General features: G+C 48.3%; 1 protein-coding gene across 1 annotated transcript; it reads left to right on the top strand.

Annotated features, from left to right (window-relative positions):
- The first annotated feature begins 377 nt into the window (after positions 1-377).
- LOC121308840 (SAP domain containing ribonucleoprotein) lies at positions 378-14,833 on the top strand. Its single transcript, XM_041241516.1, has 11 exons — positions 378-484; positions 1,375-1,474; positions 1,942-1,988; positions 2,306-2,382; positions 3,008-3,059; positions 3,472-3,545; positions 4,169-4,197; positions 4,858-4,883; positions 5,015-5,083; positions 13,549-13,632; positions 13,913-14,833. Exons 1-11 carry the CDS (start codon positions 452-454, stop codon positions 13,955-13,957), a joined length of 636 nt encoding a protein of 211 aa, XP_041097450.1. The 5' UTR covers positions 378-451; the 3' UTR covers positions 13,958-14,833.
- The last annotated feature ends 1,456 nt before the right edge of the window (positions 14,834-16,289 follow it).

The raw sequence follows: 16,289 nt of genomic DNA, 5'->3' as shown, positions 1-16,289 counted from the left end.
GACAGTAATAATAATAATAATAATAATAATGAAGTAACACATTAAAGACGTTTGTTTTATTCCTGCACACAAATCCTCATAGATAAATGCCACGGGTCACAGTGACCCTAAACATCTTATTTGTACACATGACCTGTTCTAAAAAAAAAGTAAAGATCGCAAAGGTTCAGTTTTCTGTCTATAAGTTCATGACTCCAAGCTTAGGAAAAGTCATAAAGAAGCATTATACAGAAAACGAAATGAAAACCCGCATTTAAGCTGCCCGGGGGCTGGGCTCGGGTGAAGCAGAGCCGAGCCCCGAGAGGAGGGGTAAAGAAAACGCGCGCTTCTGCTGCCACCTGCTGGCGATGTACCTGCAGCGTCCTCATGACGTCCCCGGCGTGCCCGCCCTGCCCCCGCCCTCTCCGAGGCGCGTTTGGACGCGCTTTGTGAAGCAGCGCACAGCGACGACATGGCGGAGGTGGCGGAGCTGCACAAGCTGAAGGTACGATCAGTGCAGACCCGGTGAAACGCGTTTGAAAATGGCCATTGCTCGGGCGAGCTTCGCCTTCAGCAGCGCGCTGCGTCCTGGCGGCTCAGCCGGGGAGAGCGAGGCGTGGCGAGGCGCAGCGGGACCCTTGTTTCCCAGCGGGCTGGAGCTTTTCTCCAAGTTGTGTTTAAATTGTTTCTTGCATCCCGGTATTGAAATAATAATAATGATAATGATAATAATGATAATAATAATAATAATAACGGCCGTTTAGTGCGGGCGGGTCCGGTAACGCGTGTTAGCGCGGCGTGTTTCGATGCGGTTTGTTCCTGTTTGGTTGTGGGAGTGTTTTGGGTGGGTATTGGGTTGTGTTGTTCGGTGGGTGTTTAATGGCTCCTCGGATCCCTGTCGCTTGATTGCTGCAGCTCGGTGTTTCAGGGTGATCGCAGCCTCTGATAACACACTAATAAAAACACGCAGCCGGTATTTCCAGTTGCGCACATGTGCCCACCCGCGCAGACCTGCTGGTGATCCCGATTCACATTTCAGACTCCGTTTACTGAGACCAGCGAGTCTCCCCGTGGACTTATTTGCAGTGTCGGGTTTTGTTTTGTAAAACGCACAGAGTGGGTTGGATAGGCATGCCACGCCACCCGTGTTTCCTCTCCGGTATCGCAGTTCTGTTTATCCGAGACCAGCATCTGTGTTTTATTTTGCAGTCTTTAAACCCGGGTCTGGCTTCAATTCCATTTGCAAATAAGTCCCAGTCTGTGTTCAGTTACAGTGGCTTCAAATACAAGCGATTATAACAACGCACAGCAGCGAGCTAGCTTAAATATCAACCCCCCCTTCAAAGGAAGTGGAGTTGAGAGAACGGGACTGACCCCCCCCCTTTTTGTCCACAGTTGGTCGAGCTGAAACAGGAATGCACCGCACGGGGTCTGGAGACCAAAGGGAACAAACAAGAGCTGGTCAGCCGACTGCGGGCATACCTGGAGGAACACGGTGAGCGAAGACGCAGTTTAACAGACCCGGAGCGAGGGAAACTAAACGTGGGGCTTAAACACCCCATCTGTTTAATATCGCCGTTTAGTTAAACACGCTGGGGTGGAATAATGTCCCTCCAGGACCGTGACTGGACCCCCTCGCGGTACTATTGTACAAGGAGTGAATTGATATAAACAAAAAACACACAAGCGGTGCCGTTTCAGTTCTTGGGCACTAGAGGGCGCTCCTGCACTAGTTGCATCTCTATTGTGTATTTCCTCATTATATAGAGGGGTCAAGTTTGGGTTCTTTGTTCAAAGTGCTGTTGGCTTTGTGTTTTGTGGCTCCACTGTGGAACTGTACACCATGGAAGATATTTCAGTGGGGTGCATCTATCAGTATGTATCTCAGCAGCTATTCATTTGTATTGTGAGTGCGCATCGTCCTGACAGTATGTGACAGGCCTGTTTCTGCTGTTTTCTTAGCTGTTGAAGACGTGAACGAAGAGGAAGTCCTTGGTGAAGATACTGAGGTACAGGTTGGGTTACAGTGATGAAATCGATGAATGAATCACGGTAAACTGTCTTCATTAAACTGATTACACCTCACTGTGCCACCTTTACACTTGCAAACAAAGCAGCACACTCTCCAGAGCGACCTCCAGGGACCTGTTTATAGGGAGCAACACCCAGAATGCACCAAATAAACTGCTCTAGTGTGAGGGGTGGTGTGGTTCTTCAGTGATGCTGTTTGAACTTGACGTTCTACCAGCCTGGCTAACGCGAGCCTCACTCTGCTGGCTTGTAAAACGCTCACCCGGCTGCCTCTCTGTGTTTTTTTTTTTAATAGGAAGAGGAGATCAGGGTAGTGGTGGAGGAGCCGGCCAAGCCAGAGAAGGTCGCAGTCGCTGAGAAAGAGGAGGGAGGGTGAGTGGGGGTTTGTTATTGCTGTTCTGTCATGCTGGGGGTCCGTCCCCGCCCTCTTTTCAATAAGGGCTCCTCGTGTGATTGCATGAGCCTGGACTTGGACTCCTGGCCTCCTGCTGACTCTCTTTTTAGGACTGGGTTTGGTGCAACACAGCTGTTCTGCAGATATTCAATCAGCACGCTGATGCAGCCGAGATTGAGTGCCCTCTCTTGCATGTGCAGTTAACACAGATTTCTGCTTTTTAAAGAAAATGTACTCTGTGGATCTAGGTATGATGGATGACTGTGTTTATTTTAGTTTTTATTAACCCGTTGAGGGGGTCTGATTGAGAAACAAAAAATGAAATGGGGGGGGGGAGCATGTCTTGCTAGGATCTCAAGTGGTGTTTTTGCAGCTATTCCTGCACCTGCATTTTCCCTCAGCAGAGGGCGGTCTTGCCCTGCTGTTTTGGCTTGTTCTGGAAACGGCGTGCTGCTTTTTTCAGTGTGTCTGAATGCAATTGGCTGCTTTTTAAAATTAAAAAACATGAATAATAATTAGTCCAGCGTAATTTTGGTTGCTAAAGTTTCTGATGCATAGAAATTCTATATTTGTTTTTATAATTCTTTCTATTTTTTGTTTCAGAGCTGCAGATAAAAAGGTGGTTAAAATCGCATCCACAGCCTCTCCTGACAAGGTAGGGATTCTGTGCGTCTCATTCATTGTTTAAAAGGCGTTTCCAGCCTCCTGTTGGCTGGAGTCAATGCCAGCGTTCCTCTGCTCTGGTGTGTTCATGTGTGGGTTCAGTACTGGGAACAGCAGCGGTGCAAATAAAGCCCCCCCTTGCATCGCAGTTCATTTAAACTCGCTCTGAAACCAGGAGCCGCTGTGCAGTGGGAGTCTTTATTTCTGTCCGTTAACACGGACTGTGGCTGCTTTGGGCCAGCCTAGCTCTTCATATTTTAACCAGCCTGCGTGTCTGTAATCTGTCTGAGGCTCAGAGTAACGGTGAATCATTCAGAACGGGAAGCTTGCTTCCACTGATAGTGTGTGTGTGGGGTGTGTCTTAATCAGGGCTGTTTCCTGCTCTTGTGTGTCTCTTCATTCAGAAGCTGCAGCAGAGAATGCAGCGGTTTAATGTCCCGCTGACTGGTGAGAGTAAGAAGGCTGCTCGAGCTGCAAGGTGAGTCAGCTTACAGGACCCAGCGACATTGCCTTGTACTGCAGCGATGGAAGCAGCACCCCTGTCTGCACAGAGCTTTCATCCCATTCCAGGTTTTACTATGAGCTAGCCACTGTGTGTAGGTGACAGATGTGTCCTTATTAAACTCGCAGTGACACCAGGAATGCAGCGGGAGTCTTATTTCCGTCCCCATGCTGACGTAACGGATTCTTTGGTGACTGCGTGTGTAATTTTAGACTTCCATTGCAAAGCGGTTTGATCCATTCCTGGTTCTGCTATGAGTTTAATAGACTCTCCTGAGCTTGGTACCTCAGCACTGAGGCTAATGCAGGACAGGAAGCCTGGAATGGGTGGAAATGCAGTCTTATTTCACTCCTGTGGGTCGTCACACAGCCCCCTGATGATAATGTTTTATATAGAAGTATGTGCTCGGACTCACCGGGTCCAGTTTTATTGTCAAACCCCAAGCCGTGTTTGATTCGGAGCGTTTCAGATACAGCGACCCTGCAGGCGGTGTGTTTGGTTAGTTTACTGACTGGCTCAGGTAAAGCCTCCACTGCTGGCTGGGTTTGGACTCTCTGAGCACACAGAGTTTGTCTTCACTCTCTCTCTGCTTCTTGCAGGTTTGGTTTGCCAGCAGCCCCAGAGAAAGGTGAGTTAAGAAGTGTGTTTGTGCAGAAAAATTGTGCCGCGTGACCCAGTGTGTTGGGTTGCAGAGGTGCTGTTGAATCCTAGTACTGTACCTTGCAGAGAAAGGTACCATTGACAAACTGTGTGAACACTTTCAAAAGCTCTTATTGCACTACATCCAGCAGTGTCCTGGTCTACCCTGCAATGCAAGGATTGTATCAAAGTTACTCTCATAATGTAAATTCTGAAAAGAGGAAACTCATTGATCACTGTCTATTTTATATAGCGCCTTTCATAGTGGAGCACCATCACAAAGAATTTACAAGAGACAGTAACAAGAAAATCCATACTTTAAATACAGAGACACGAATAATATGTGATATACAATGCATAGTACAGTGAATACAGTGGAAAGTGCATAGCACATGATAGTAGCATAATACATGAAATAGCAGCAGCTGATGGCAGATTCCAGGCTTGGAGCTCGGAGAGCAGGGGAAGACTCTGATTGAGGCAGGCGAGATGTAGGAGCTGTTCCGCAGTGCAGAGGGCGATCGCAGCCTTCGTTTCAGTAGGGAGGGGGGCAGGTCTTGCTGTCATTTTCGTGTTTCACGCGTTGGGAAAGGGTGCGGAGGAGTTAGTTGCTGTATCGTACTTAGTTGCTGCTCCTGTTCTTTTTCAGGTTCCTCTGCAGCCAGCCAGCCAGCTGTAAGTAACACACTTTTCAACTCTTGCTGTTGTGTAGCGAGTGGGGAGGTCTTCGTTGTTTCGAAGTGGCTGCTTTAATTTAGATTAATGCCTGTGTGTTTGTTTTTTTTTTTTTTTTTTTTTTTTTCCAGGTCAATGTAGACCAGCTGAAGAAGAGGGCCCAGAGATTTGGGATGAATGTGTCTTCAGTCTCAAAGAAGGTAGGCAGCCAGGCTGTGTGTAAATATACTGGACTGTCCCCTCAGCTTTGCAAGCTCCCCTCTGCTAGATTATATATGATGGGGGTGGGAAATAGGACTCCTGTTGCGTAGCAGTGTTACCCGTTCCTGGTTTTAATAGGAGCTTGAATAGCCCCAGTGGATAGGTGATAAGCAGAGGTGTGTTATTAAACTCGGAGCCAGGACTGGATTAAACAGCTCTGCAATGGGAGTCTTCTTTCTCTGTCTGAGAGCGAGCATCCTGCTGCCCTGATCTATAAGTTATTCTGTTTTTTTTTTCAAGCTGTAACCAAATGCTTACACTAACCACGTTTAAAACAGGACCGGGGTGGTGGAAGAGTCGAATTGGGAGCATTACTGGAAATGCTGTGTGTCTCGGTCTCGTACAGGCGCGCTTCGAATTTCAAACTAACTGGCAGCTGCAGATTTAACCTCTCAAGTTTATTTTGAAACTCTCATGTATTCTCTCTCTCCCTGCAGCTGTTTGTCTATTTCACGTGTCTTTATAATACAAAACAAGAATGTCAGAAGAAAGCTGGGAATGACTCTCGGCGTTCCCTGAAGCTTGTTCTGTTTTGTAACGGTGATTTGGGGGGGGGGGGGGGCTGCCTCTGTCTAACCCTTTCACCCCGAGTGAAGAGAGTTCAGTGTCCCTGCAGACTGGTGCTGGCACGCACGGGAGTCTCTGTCAAGCAGTTCCACCTGTAACACCTGAAAGGTCAAAGCCACTTGACCTTTTCCCAAGAGCAGTGTTTGTGTAAGAGAGATCTTTAACACTGTGCTGGGGGAACACAAATCGCTTCCATATTGTAGCGCAGGCTGAATTGGGGGTTTGTGCGCGTTTACAATCGCGAGCGAAAGAGTACAAACAAATAGCAAATTATACTCCTTAAACTGGTCTGACCCCCGACCCCCCCCATTAGTTTGCCCTTGGAGGGCGGGGGTACAAAGTGTAATTCAGCTGCAAGCCAGCCTGATTTGCACTCCCGAGTACTTGCAGTGCTGTGAGTCTCTTTGTCGTCTGTGGACTGACACGGCTGCCGTTTCTGTCCGCTGGTGTTTAGGCAGTCTGCTTTAACCCCCAGGTTGCATGTGAAATGTCAGTTGCTGCGCCTGTGTAATAGTTTAGAGAAGCAGGTTCGGATGCAGCAGGGGGCAGTAGACTTGGGGAAATACTGAGGGAACTCTGTGGTGGCGTTTATTTATAAAGAGAACGGGTTCACTTGCACGGGTCTGGTTTTCAGTGTTTTGTTTTCTTGCTGTTCTGGCCGGTCTGTAAAGAGGAAGTGATGTTGCTGACTGGATAATGGCTCCTCCCCTCTCTGTCTCTGCCAGGAGCGCCATCTAGAGTCTCCTCTTCACTTTTTTTTTTCGGGTCAAAGACAAAGACATGTCCTTTTTAAGAGGGAAGTTCAGCAAAAAAAAACCCCGCTGAAATGCGTTCAATTGAAATGGGATTCGTGTCGGTGTGCCTGGGAAGACTCTGTCAACTCCCTGCCTGATCTCTAGCAGAGCAAAATCAACTGAAACAGCTGCAGGGAAACTCATTTCACCCAACAGCTCGTTCTCGAATCAGGAGACAGCAGTGGCAGAAAAAAACCTGTAGGTGTATAATATATATAATTACACACTGACGCACACACACACTAGATTGTGTTCAGTACATCAAAGCAGCCCCCCCCCTCACTCTTCCTGAATGGGGGCTCTCCAGCCAGGGATAATGAGAAGTGACAGTGAGGAGAATAGTTCTGGCAGCCATGAAAATTGTTCCAGTGAGGGCCTGTCACTCTGCCCAGCCTCCTCTCTCGGAGAATGGGGCTGGAGATGCGCTTGTGCACCTAATGCTTTTGTACTGGCTCAGCAGTGCAAGGAAAGGACAGGCTGTGTTCCAGGAGCAGCCCCCAGTGTGTGTGTGTGTGTCTCATTTAAAATGTTTTAACTAAGCCAGGGAAGGCGGTGATGTAGTGCAATGCTGCTTCAGTTCTGTGTTTTTGTTTTAGCTGGCAGTCCTGTATTTGTTTTGGTGTCTCTTTTGTTTGCTTGATCCCTTGCTAGCTACGACTATTCTCTCTCTCTCTCTCCCCCTTTTTTTTATTAGTTGAATTCTTCTTTCGCTGCCAGTAACTTGGGTGATCCAAAAAAAATAACTTTGCAAAAATCGTAGTGCTGTTAAATACTTTTAAATAGAAATAACTGTGCGTGTTGCAGCTGCTGTGCGAGAGTGGATAACGAAGTCTCTCGCGGATAATCTGTGTTTCTTTGAGCCTCCCTGATTGAGGCAGATCAGCTGAACGCTCTTGCTGGGAAAGGGAAAGCGTAGCTGCAGTATACAGGCCTTTATTGTCTCACATGATCCCTGTCCTCGGTCCCCCACCATGATCAAGTGTCTCTTTGCTGGTTAGTTTGGATCTTGACGCTGCTAAACCTTGCTAATCCTTTCTCACTTTTTTTTTGGGGGGGGGGGGGGGGGGGGGGGGGGGGGGCAATTAGCTTCCCCCTTGTGCCGCGTCCGTCCAAGAAAAATCCCATCGTTCTTCTGTGAAAGCCTCATATTTCAGCCGTGTTACTAAATCAGTCTCCTTGTGGACAATGCGACTCCAGTGCCTCCCTCCCAGATTGTGTTTTACGATTCACAGAATAGAATTAACTCCCCCCCCCCCCCCCCCCCCCCTTCTGCTCGGTCATGTGATGTCACCCCCCTCTTACACAACTGCAGAGAACGGGGAAGAGTTAATGAATCTGGCCGAGCTCTGTGTGTGTGTTTTTTTTTTTTTTTTTTTTTAAAGAATCGCATTCCTGGCATCCAAGGCTGAAGAAGTTCTTGAGTAGTTATAAAGAGAGTGTGTGTGAGGACTGGGAGGTGAGGGTGAGGGAGGAGGGGAGTGAGGGGTGGAGACTCCCCCTCCCCCCCCCCCCCCACCAGGGTCCAGTGCACACACAGTGTTTTGCGAGGGGGGGGGGCAGGGGTTACACTGTTTGTCAGGACCTGCCTCTAACCAGTCATCTGGTTTCGTTTGTCCCTGCTGTGAAACAGAATCTGTCCCTTTTGTTCTGGACACTGAGTGCAACTTGCACTTCTCTCTCTGTGATGTCATGTTGGGAGGATTCGGCTGGCTAACCCAGTTCTGCTGCTGCCCAGGAGAGCAGCATTCTCCTTGGACTTGTAACTAAAGATTTTTTTCATTTTTTAAACTTTTTCTTGCTGTGTTTAAGTGTAGAAGCTGTAGCTGTGATTTGCTGCTTGGAGACTATTTTGTTTTTCAAAACAAATATATCATTTGCTACAGACTTGTGCTGTTCATTCAGATCTTGGAAGCAGATCATTCTAAGTGCTGTGTTGGTTTGAAGTGTTTTCTGTGGAAAGCTGCACAGATGTGTTAATAATCTATTGCATAGCATGTTTATTGTAACCTGCCTTGTTATAACAGACCCTATTCTCTTTTACAACGGCCGAGCGTTCTCAGCTGTTCACACCGTCTCACAGTCCTGTTGTCCTGAAGCCTGTACCTTATTAATTCACACACAGTCTCTCTCTCTCTCTCTGGGGACGCGATGGCAGCGTGCCCCGGTCCTGTTAGGGATATTAATTGACCTTTTCCGGGGGCCTTGGATTCATCACTCGCTCGCCAGAGCCCCCCCCCCCCCATATAATCAGAATGGGTTTATCAGACCCTTTCATAGCTGTGCTGTAGCTCTGCAGCTGGGCTAGATGGACACAATGAAGTGTGCCTTGGGGAGAGGCTGGCGGCAGCACAATGCACTTTGGGTGCTGCGGACGAGCACGGTTAATGAGGGCTTTTGAAATGTGTTTCGGGGGGCAGTTCGTGTGTGTTTGGGTACCAAACCCACCCCCCTCCCCCCCAGCTGCTATGGTTTTTTTTGTTTTTTTTTTATAATGGGTTTTGTCTGCCAGAAAGTATTGAAAACACATTAGGTTCCAGTTACTAATTTTGTATGCAATGGATTTGTAAAGGCTGTTTTTCCGTGTGTGTGTGTATAATATATGCATTTGCATATGAAATGTGCTGGTTTTGTTCATGCTGGTAATGGGAACATGTGTGCGTTTAGGGTTGTAATGAAGTTAAATTCACTGATTTTTTTTTTTTTTTTTTCAGTAGGGTTTGCCCTTGACCATCATTAATAGGCTGAGCTCGGCATGCCATGTTCTTTTGAGTTCCCAGGAAGTAAGCGCCACTGTGTTTGTTCTGCTGCTCTCTCTTTCCAAAGCCCTGATGCTCAAGTGCTTGGGGTGCTGTGCGTTCAAGGATCCCCGTTTCCGTGCTCTCCCACAGATGCTTTCATTGCTGTGCTGTTGCTTTATGAATTCACCCCAGAAACTTGCAGCGAGCTCCGTGTAATTCACAGAGCACCTCTAACCCCGAACTTTTCTGAAGCGTGTAATTGGGGATGTATTCATGAAGCATAAGCACAGTGCTCCAGATGTTGAACTTGGAAGAGGACTCCTCTTGAGAAGGGGGACCCCTTTGCCTCTGGAGAGCCGCAGGGTCTTGTGGTTTCCGTTCCACCCGAGTCAGTTCTTTTCCTGATTGGCCAACGCTGTCTTTAGCCATTGATGATTTAAAGATGCCCAGAGAAGCTGCTGGATTGTGGCTGTCCAGGATCGTGGTTGGCCAGCCCTGCTCCTAGCTCTTGCACATATTTCATCCAGTTCAGGTAGAACGGCCCCCCCCTCCCCCTTTGCTTTTTGGCATGAGCACAAAAAACATTTTACCAACGCACAGAAGGGTCGGCCTCCTGGGTCACCGGTTGCAGACGGCCGCTGTTGATAACGGTGCAATAACACAAGTGCTAAATGAAGCAGAACGAAAGAGGAGGGGGGGGTGAGGGTTTATCGTCAGAGCTGGGAATGTGATGATGGGCCCGCTAGTGCTGAGATCGCCTTTTTGCATTTCACCGTGTCACAACACCGGGCCATGCGTGGAGAATGTAGATGGGGTTTGAGTTCCATCTGTCACGCTTGCTTGCTTTGTTTATTTACACTGCTGTCTCTTCCCTAGAGTCTCTTGTCCGATTGTGATAAAACCTCGGCGTTGAGACGTTCAGTACCACAAGTTCAGCGTGTCCTCGTAATCTGAGGGGTGAAAACACAGCTCGGTTTTTAAACTAGAAAGAGCGCAGTACAGCCGAGCCAAACCTTGTGTTCTGCGTCTAGTTTTTGTCATTTTAAACTGATTTCATTTGCTTTAGTTATGCATGGTTGGGGCCTTGCTGTCTACAGCCTGGGATTCCAGCAGAAAAAAAAACCCTCCTCCTTCGTTCTAGCTGAGCTCGCTCATTACAACACCTAGCTGTGCTGCAGAGGTGCGGGGTGGAGACAGGTTGGGCCCGTGGCTCTGTGTGTGACCCCTGCCCTGCCTGCCTGGCGTTGGGGGGGGGGCTGACAGTTTTTGGAGAGGTGAAGTTTTGTTGATGTGGTTTGTTTAAATGACCTCCCTGACAAAAAAAAAAGAAAAACAACCCTTTGTTTCTTGCACCTGGCACTAGGTTTAGCGTCTGCTGTTTTACACACAGTAAATACATTTAATAGACTTTCAGACTTCGTTGAGCTGGGTTCTGACTGTCCTTGGGCCGGGGTAAAGCTGTTCTGTTTAGAAGCACTGGGGAGGACCTTCCCCCTGACCCTTCCTGGTTTTGATTGACGCGTAGCTGATTTCACAGAGCGCTTGACAGCCTGCTTCTCTCGAAGCCCCGTGCTGCTGCAGCTGTGAGTTGAAAGCAGGGTTTGTTTGGCGGGTGTCAGTGGGGTGTGACTGTCCACCTGTGTGAAGTTGCTGTTCCTGCACATTCCAATGCGATTACACAGGAATGGAAATGACTCCCATTGCATAGCTGTATCATCCATTCCAGGTTTTAATACAGGCTTGATTAGCACCAGTGTTTAGGTAGCAGGCTCGAGTGTGTCTTTTCAAACTTTTATAGTGAAACCAGAAACGGATCCATCTGCTGTGCAACGGGAGTCTTTGTTCCCGTCCCTGTTGAGAAAGGTTCCGGAAGTTACCAGCGAGTGTCTGAATCGATCGCGTGCTTGAGAGAGGTTTTCTGAACATGATGATTTTATAGCAGTGGTAATTCTCAGTCAGTTAGAGGCATGAGAGTGTTTTGAACAGTCCGAGGTTAAACTTTGAGCCGGTTGAGACTTGAGACACGAAGGCGGGTGACGCAGGTGAGAGCCGTGATCTTGGTTTTGCGATTATTTTTTTTTTTTCGAATGCTGCAGGTGGATTGGCCTCCAGCGAGTTCTCAGGTGAGTCAGTGACAGGCATGCGATCGCTCGCAGGTTTATCTCCATAGCGACGCAGTCAACCGCGACCCATCACCGTTCCACCGTTCATCAGCGGATACGGGAGACTCTGATCCCACTCAAGATACATCGTGCTCAGTTTTGTGCTGCGTCTTGGGATTATCTGCATGGTGACTGCTTGGGTGTGTGTGAAGATAGAATTTAGAGGAGTGGGTCTTTACAGCTGCTGTACTGTCATGTGACTCGAGGGTAGATTGACAGTAGAATGCAGTGTTTGTGTTCTGTGGCTGTGTCAGCGATGCGAGCGGCGCGCTTTGATGTGAGGTTCCCCTGGTGTCCAGTGAAGATGAACTGTTTTACTGCTCCTGTTTGCTTTTTAAGTTGTCGTTCGTATTAACAGCCTTCGCGGGGTGGAAGCAAGACAGTCATTGCACAGCAGTGTGATCCGTTCCTGGTTTTACTTGGAGTTTTAATAAGACACACCCGAGCTTGTTACCTCAACACTGGGGGCTAATCCCAAGCTGGTAGTAAAACCTGGACTGGCTGACACTGCTGTAGGAGTCTTGTGTCCATCCCTGCTTCTTTTCCCGTTCGGTTTGCTTCGTGTTTTGCTTTCTGTTGTATCGGATGCAGAGGAACGTTAGCAGTTGAGTATCCATGCTGCCGTGGACTCTGCATTCCTGTAAACGAGGCGCAGGCGAGGCTTCCTGATTAAACCTCTTGTGTTTTCTGATGAAGATGCAAAGCTGGCTGGGATTGCTGGAGGGGGGTTGCACTGCTCCCCCCCCCCCCCCCCCCCCTTTGTTTTTTTATTGTGGTAAATCCACTCGCTCGGCTCTGACGGGGGGTGCTGCTCAGGTTCTGCTCCGATGGCCGCGGCGCGCTCGGCATGAGAAGTGTTGCCGGAGGCCAGAGGTTGAGTTGATGAATGTGAAGATGCTGGCGTTTTGATGGGGGTAATTTTCTCTTGACGGGGCCAGGCAGGCCCATGAATCAAAATGTGTCAGCGAGGCACTAAAAATGGAGAGTCTGCCCATTGTGAGGCAGGCGTCACGTGAGGGGCAGGGCGCTGCCAGGGGTCAAGTGTGACACATCATTAGAACAATGTTGATTTAGTGGGACTGCAAAGGGGGCTGGGAGTACCCCCCCCCGCCCTGCTACTCTCCTGGGGGGGCGAGGAAAGAGAGCTGCTGCTGAAGTCAAACAGATGCATTGAATTTATTTAACTGTCGTTCCATGTAGAAGTGCATCTTGTCACTTTTTTCTTTACAGAGTTGATTTTTTTTGGTTTTGTTTTTAGGTCTGTCGTAAGCCTGCTTTTAAAAGCCTGTTTAGTCCAGTCGAGGGGGTTGTGTTTTTATGGTGTAATATTGGCTTTAGTGGGGAGAGTTTTGCCATTTTTGTATGTGTGTGTGGTTTTGTTTACATTCATTTGACAGGAACTCCAGTCTCTGGTGCTGATTTGTACGGTTGATGATAGGCTGTTGGGTTTGCAAGGGGGTGATTTCTCTAAGTTGGAGACTTCACGACAGTCCATCCCAAACCCCTCCACCTGCACTTGATTTGGATCTTTCTATAATGAAACAGTTTTTCATTTTCCCAGTGGATCGACCAGCACGAGCCTCTCTAGTGTGCGCTCTGCCAGGTCCTTGTATATTTGTTTTGTAAACACTTTGACACTGGCCACCCCGCTCCAGCGCGGGACCCCCCCGGAGCGTGTGCGGTGTGATCCACAGCGAGTGAGGAATGGGTTTGGCTGCACAGAGTCGTGACCTCCTGGCTTCTGACCTGAAATTTGTCTTGTTGACAATGCGCCGTGCTCCCTGTTTGCAGAGCGCTCTCTCTTCCCTGATCGCCTTTTATCCAGCCTTTTCCATTCTACTCTGCTAGAGCTCGGGGTGTCTTCAGTCATTTCAGTCCCCGCTCCTTTATCAATTCGCCTCCAAATGCAGCTGAGGCTTTGCCTTCATTCACAGAGCATGAGAGAGACTTTCAGTGCAGGTGTTTGCTGCTTGGTTCTTGCAATCTGTTGGTTTTTGAGAGATCAAGTCCAGCCAGTGTTTCAATATTTGAGTTTGTTTTTTTACTTGTGAATCATGTCATTTAAAAAAAAAAAAAAAAAAAAAAAAAAAGCATGGACATAATGAGTCTTTCTTTCTTTCTTTCTTTCGTGCTCTGTTTGCAGGTGGAGGAGGATGAGAAGCTGAAGAAGAGAAAGGAGAGGTTTGGTATTCTCACAAGCGCTGCTGGAGTCACAGACGACATTGAGGTAAACCCCAGAACCAGCACAGCCCGCTGAGCGACTCTGAAGACTGCGTTCGCAGGGGTGTAACTGACTCCTACTGCATAGCAGTTTCACCCGTTCCAGGTTTTATTACAAGCTTTATTAACCGCAGTGTAGAGGGAACAAGCTTGGCTGAGTCTTGTTGAGCTCCTAGAACCAGGAATAGATCAAAGTGCTGTGCAGCGGGAGTCTGATTTCCACCCCTGTTCAGTAAGCATGCAGTTCAGTTATTGATAGCAAACCTTTTTTTTTCTTGTTTCATCAGGCGAAGAAGAGAAAACGAGCAGATCGCTTCGGTGGGAATGTGTAACACGGCTGCAGCGTTTCACCTCCTCTCCTCCCTACATTCTATTTGTTATCCCCCCACCTTTGCCCCAAACTTGATTTTATATTTCTGACATTTGACTGTTTCATTAGTTTTTAAAACCTGCATTTTACACTCTCTCTCCTCTCCTCCTTTTTGAATAAAACCGTTTTAAATGACCTGATGCAATGCATCTTTAGTCTTGGCTCATGCGTTCTATCAGGTGATGCTAACTTTGAGGGAGTAGGGAGAGAGACGCTGCCCCTGTGGCTTTTAGGACTCGAGCAACACTGGATTCAAAACGTTTGGATGTAGCTGTAGAATCGCCTCTAGTTTTAGGCCTTGCCGGTGTATTTCAAGAAACTTCAAAATGACATCGCAGAAGTCCATAGTAGTAGTTTAGTATTTCATGTTAGATTTCAAAAAGTATCTGGGAAGCTACAGAGCGGTGTGTAATTAATTCTGTTAACGCAGCGTTGAGCGAGTTCACTCTAGAGGGTGATGCAGAGCTCCTGTTCCTGAGCTGTATGGTTTGAGGTGTCGGCCCGGCTGTCTTGGTGACCCAGTGGGTTCTGTGCTCTTCGGGGACGCGTGTGCGTTTTGCTTTCCTTGCCTTCAATAACAACAGCCTGCTGTGGGCGCTGCTGACTGGAAACCAGAGGTGGCAGAGCGGGGATCTCTGGGCTCCCTCAGTTCTGTAAACAGGCTCTCTTTGTATTGAGTGTGGGGGTGGAATGGAGCATCTCAATGTCTTTTTTAGTCTTGTTTGTTTTGTTTTTTTTACAATCTCACAAGTCTTTTTTTTTTTTTAATGTGTGTTGGATTGGAATAAAATGCGTTGGGTTGGAATGCATCTTTTTGTCAATAAAGAATTTTCTAACAGTTGGTGGTTTTAGTGTGTTCTTGATTTTTGTCTGTATTGTTGCTGTGGGGTACGTACTGCTTGGTGGGTTCAGGTAATGGTCATCTACTTTTTCGTGGTACGGGGTCATGTTTTATTCCTTGCTGTTTTGTATAGGCTGCTGGCTGGATCAGTGATCCGCTTCATGCAGCCTCCACAGTGCTCTTGAGTTGGGTAGATATTGGCATACCCGATGACTATGAGTCTGCGTTGGAGAGGTCCGGGGTCCCTCAGCCACTGCAGCGGAGAGACGCTGTGTTCCGCCAGGCTTTGCAGATCTTTGTATTGGTTCTAATTTGGAGGGATTTGACTTGCCTCTTGAATGAATGTTAATTACTGGCCTTTTTGCCTGTGGGCGCCTGGGTTAAAGTTCGACTGGTCAAGGGAACGGAAATGGGTTTGAGAGCCTGGAGAGGGGTGCGTGTTCTGGGAGCAGAGGCAGAGCAAGGGGGGGGACTGGTGGTGTGTATGTATATATGTGATAGGGGGAGGCATGCAGTAGAGGGGGTGAGGGTTTTTAAGGTGTGTGTGTGTGTATATATATATACACATACATACATACTTCTGTTTTCTTTAACAAAACACCTAATTTATTTCTGCTCCTTCTGCCAGGGGAAGCGGTCGTGACTAATGGGAGATGAATAGAGGGGAGAGAAAAGGCAGGGAGGATACAATGGCCGAGGGAAAGTGTGGGAAAGGAGGCGAGAGAAAAGGAAGCCCGTGGCTTCGGCGCGAGAGCTGCGCCCAGAAACCCATTCCAGCGTGACGCATCGCGCCCCCTTTCAGGCCAGGGGTCCGAGAGGGCAGCACGACCCCTGGGGGGCTGTGGGTGGTGTTTGTTTTTTGAGAAACGAGAAGCAGAGCCTCGCTGGAGAGCAGGCAGAGGCCAGGGTCTTAATTAGTGTAGGGCAGGAACTCTCTTCAAACTGCTGGAGCTAAAACAGTGGCAGTGTTGTAGTGGAGGTGGCATTGCTGCACCTTTCACAATGCCATCGCCGTGACGACGATGGTGATGATGATTGGCACTCCAGTAAGCACCTTGCAGTAGTATGGATCGTTTGAAGACCAGGGCGGTTGGATGTTCATGTTTGTGGTTTTTGTTTTCTATATGAGCTCCTTGCCTGCTGTTCGCCTGAGCTGCACCAGGCTTGTTAAGAATGCGTCTGGATGGCTCCGGGTGTCGGGTGTACGTGTGTTTTAAGAATGCGTCTGGATGGCTCTGGGTGTCGGGTGTACGTGTGTTTTAAGAATGCGTCTGGATGGCTCCGGGTGTCGGGTGTACGTGTGTTTTAAGAATGCGTCTGGATGGCTCCGGGTGTCGGGTGTACGTGTGTTTTAAGAATGCGTCTGGATGGCTCTGGGTGTCGGGTGTGTGTCGGGTGTACATGTGTTTTAAGAATGCGTCTGGATGGCTCCGGGTGTCGGGTGTACGTGTGT

The sequence above is a fragment of the Polyodon spathula genome, unplaced genomic scaffold (assembly GCF_017654505.1).
Source record: "Polyodon spathula isolate WHYD16114869_AA unplaced genomic scaffold, ASM1765450v1 scaffolds_784, whole genome shotgun sequence".
NCBI lineage: Eukaryota > Metazoa > Chordata > Actinopteri > Acipenseriformes > Polyodontidae > Polyodon > Polyodon spathula.
Note: the sequence above shows the minus strand (reverse complement) of the source record. Positions and strands in the feature narration are given on the sequence as shown.

Excerpts from the sequence above, each read along its gene's own strand:
- LOC121308840 (XM_041241516.1), top strand. The coding sequence starts at position 452 with ATGGCGGAGGTGGCGGAGCTGCACAAGCTGAAG. Across the intron at positions 1,475-1,941 it reads GGCATACCTGGAGGAACACG|CTGTTGAAGACGTGAACGAA; the intron begins GTGAGCGAAGAC and ends CTGTTTTCTTAG. Across the intron at positions 1,989-2,305 it reads TCCTTGGTGAAGATACTGAG|GAAGAGGAGATCAGGGTAGT; the intron begins GTACAGGTTGGG and ends TTTTTTTAATAG.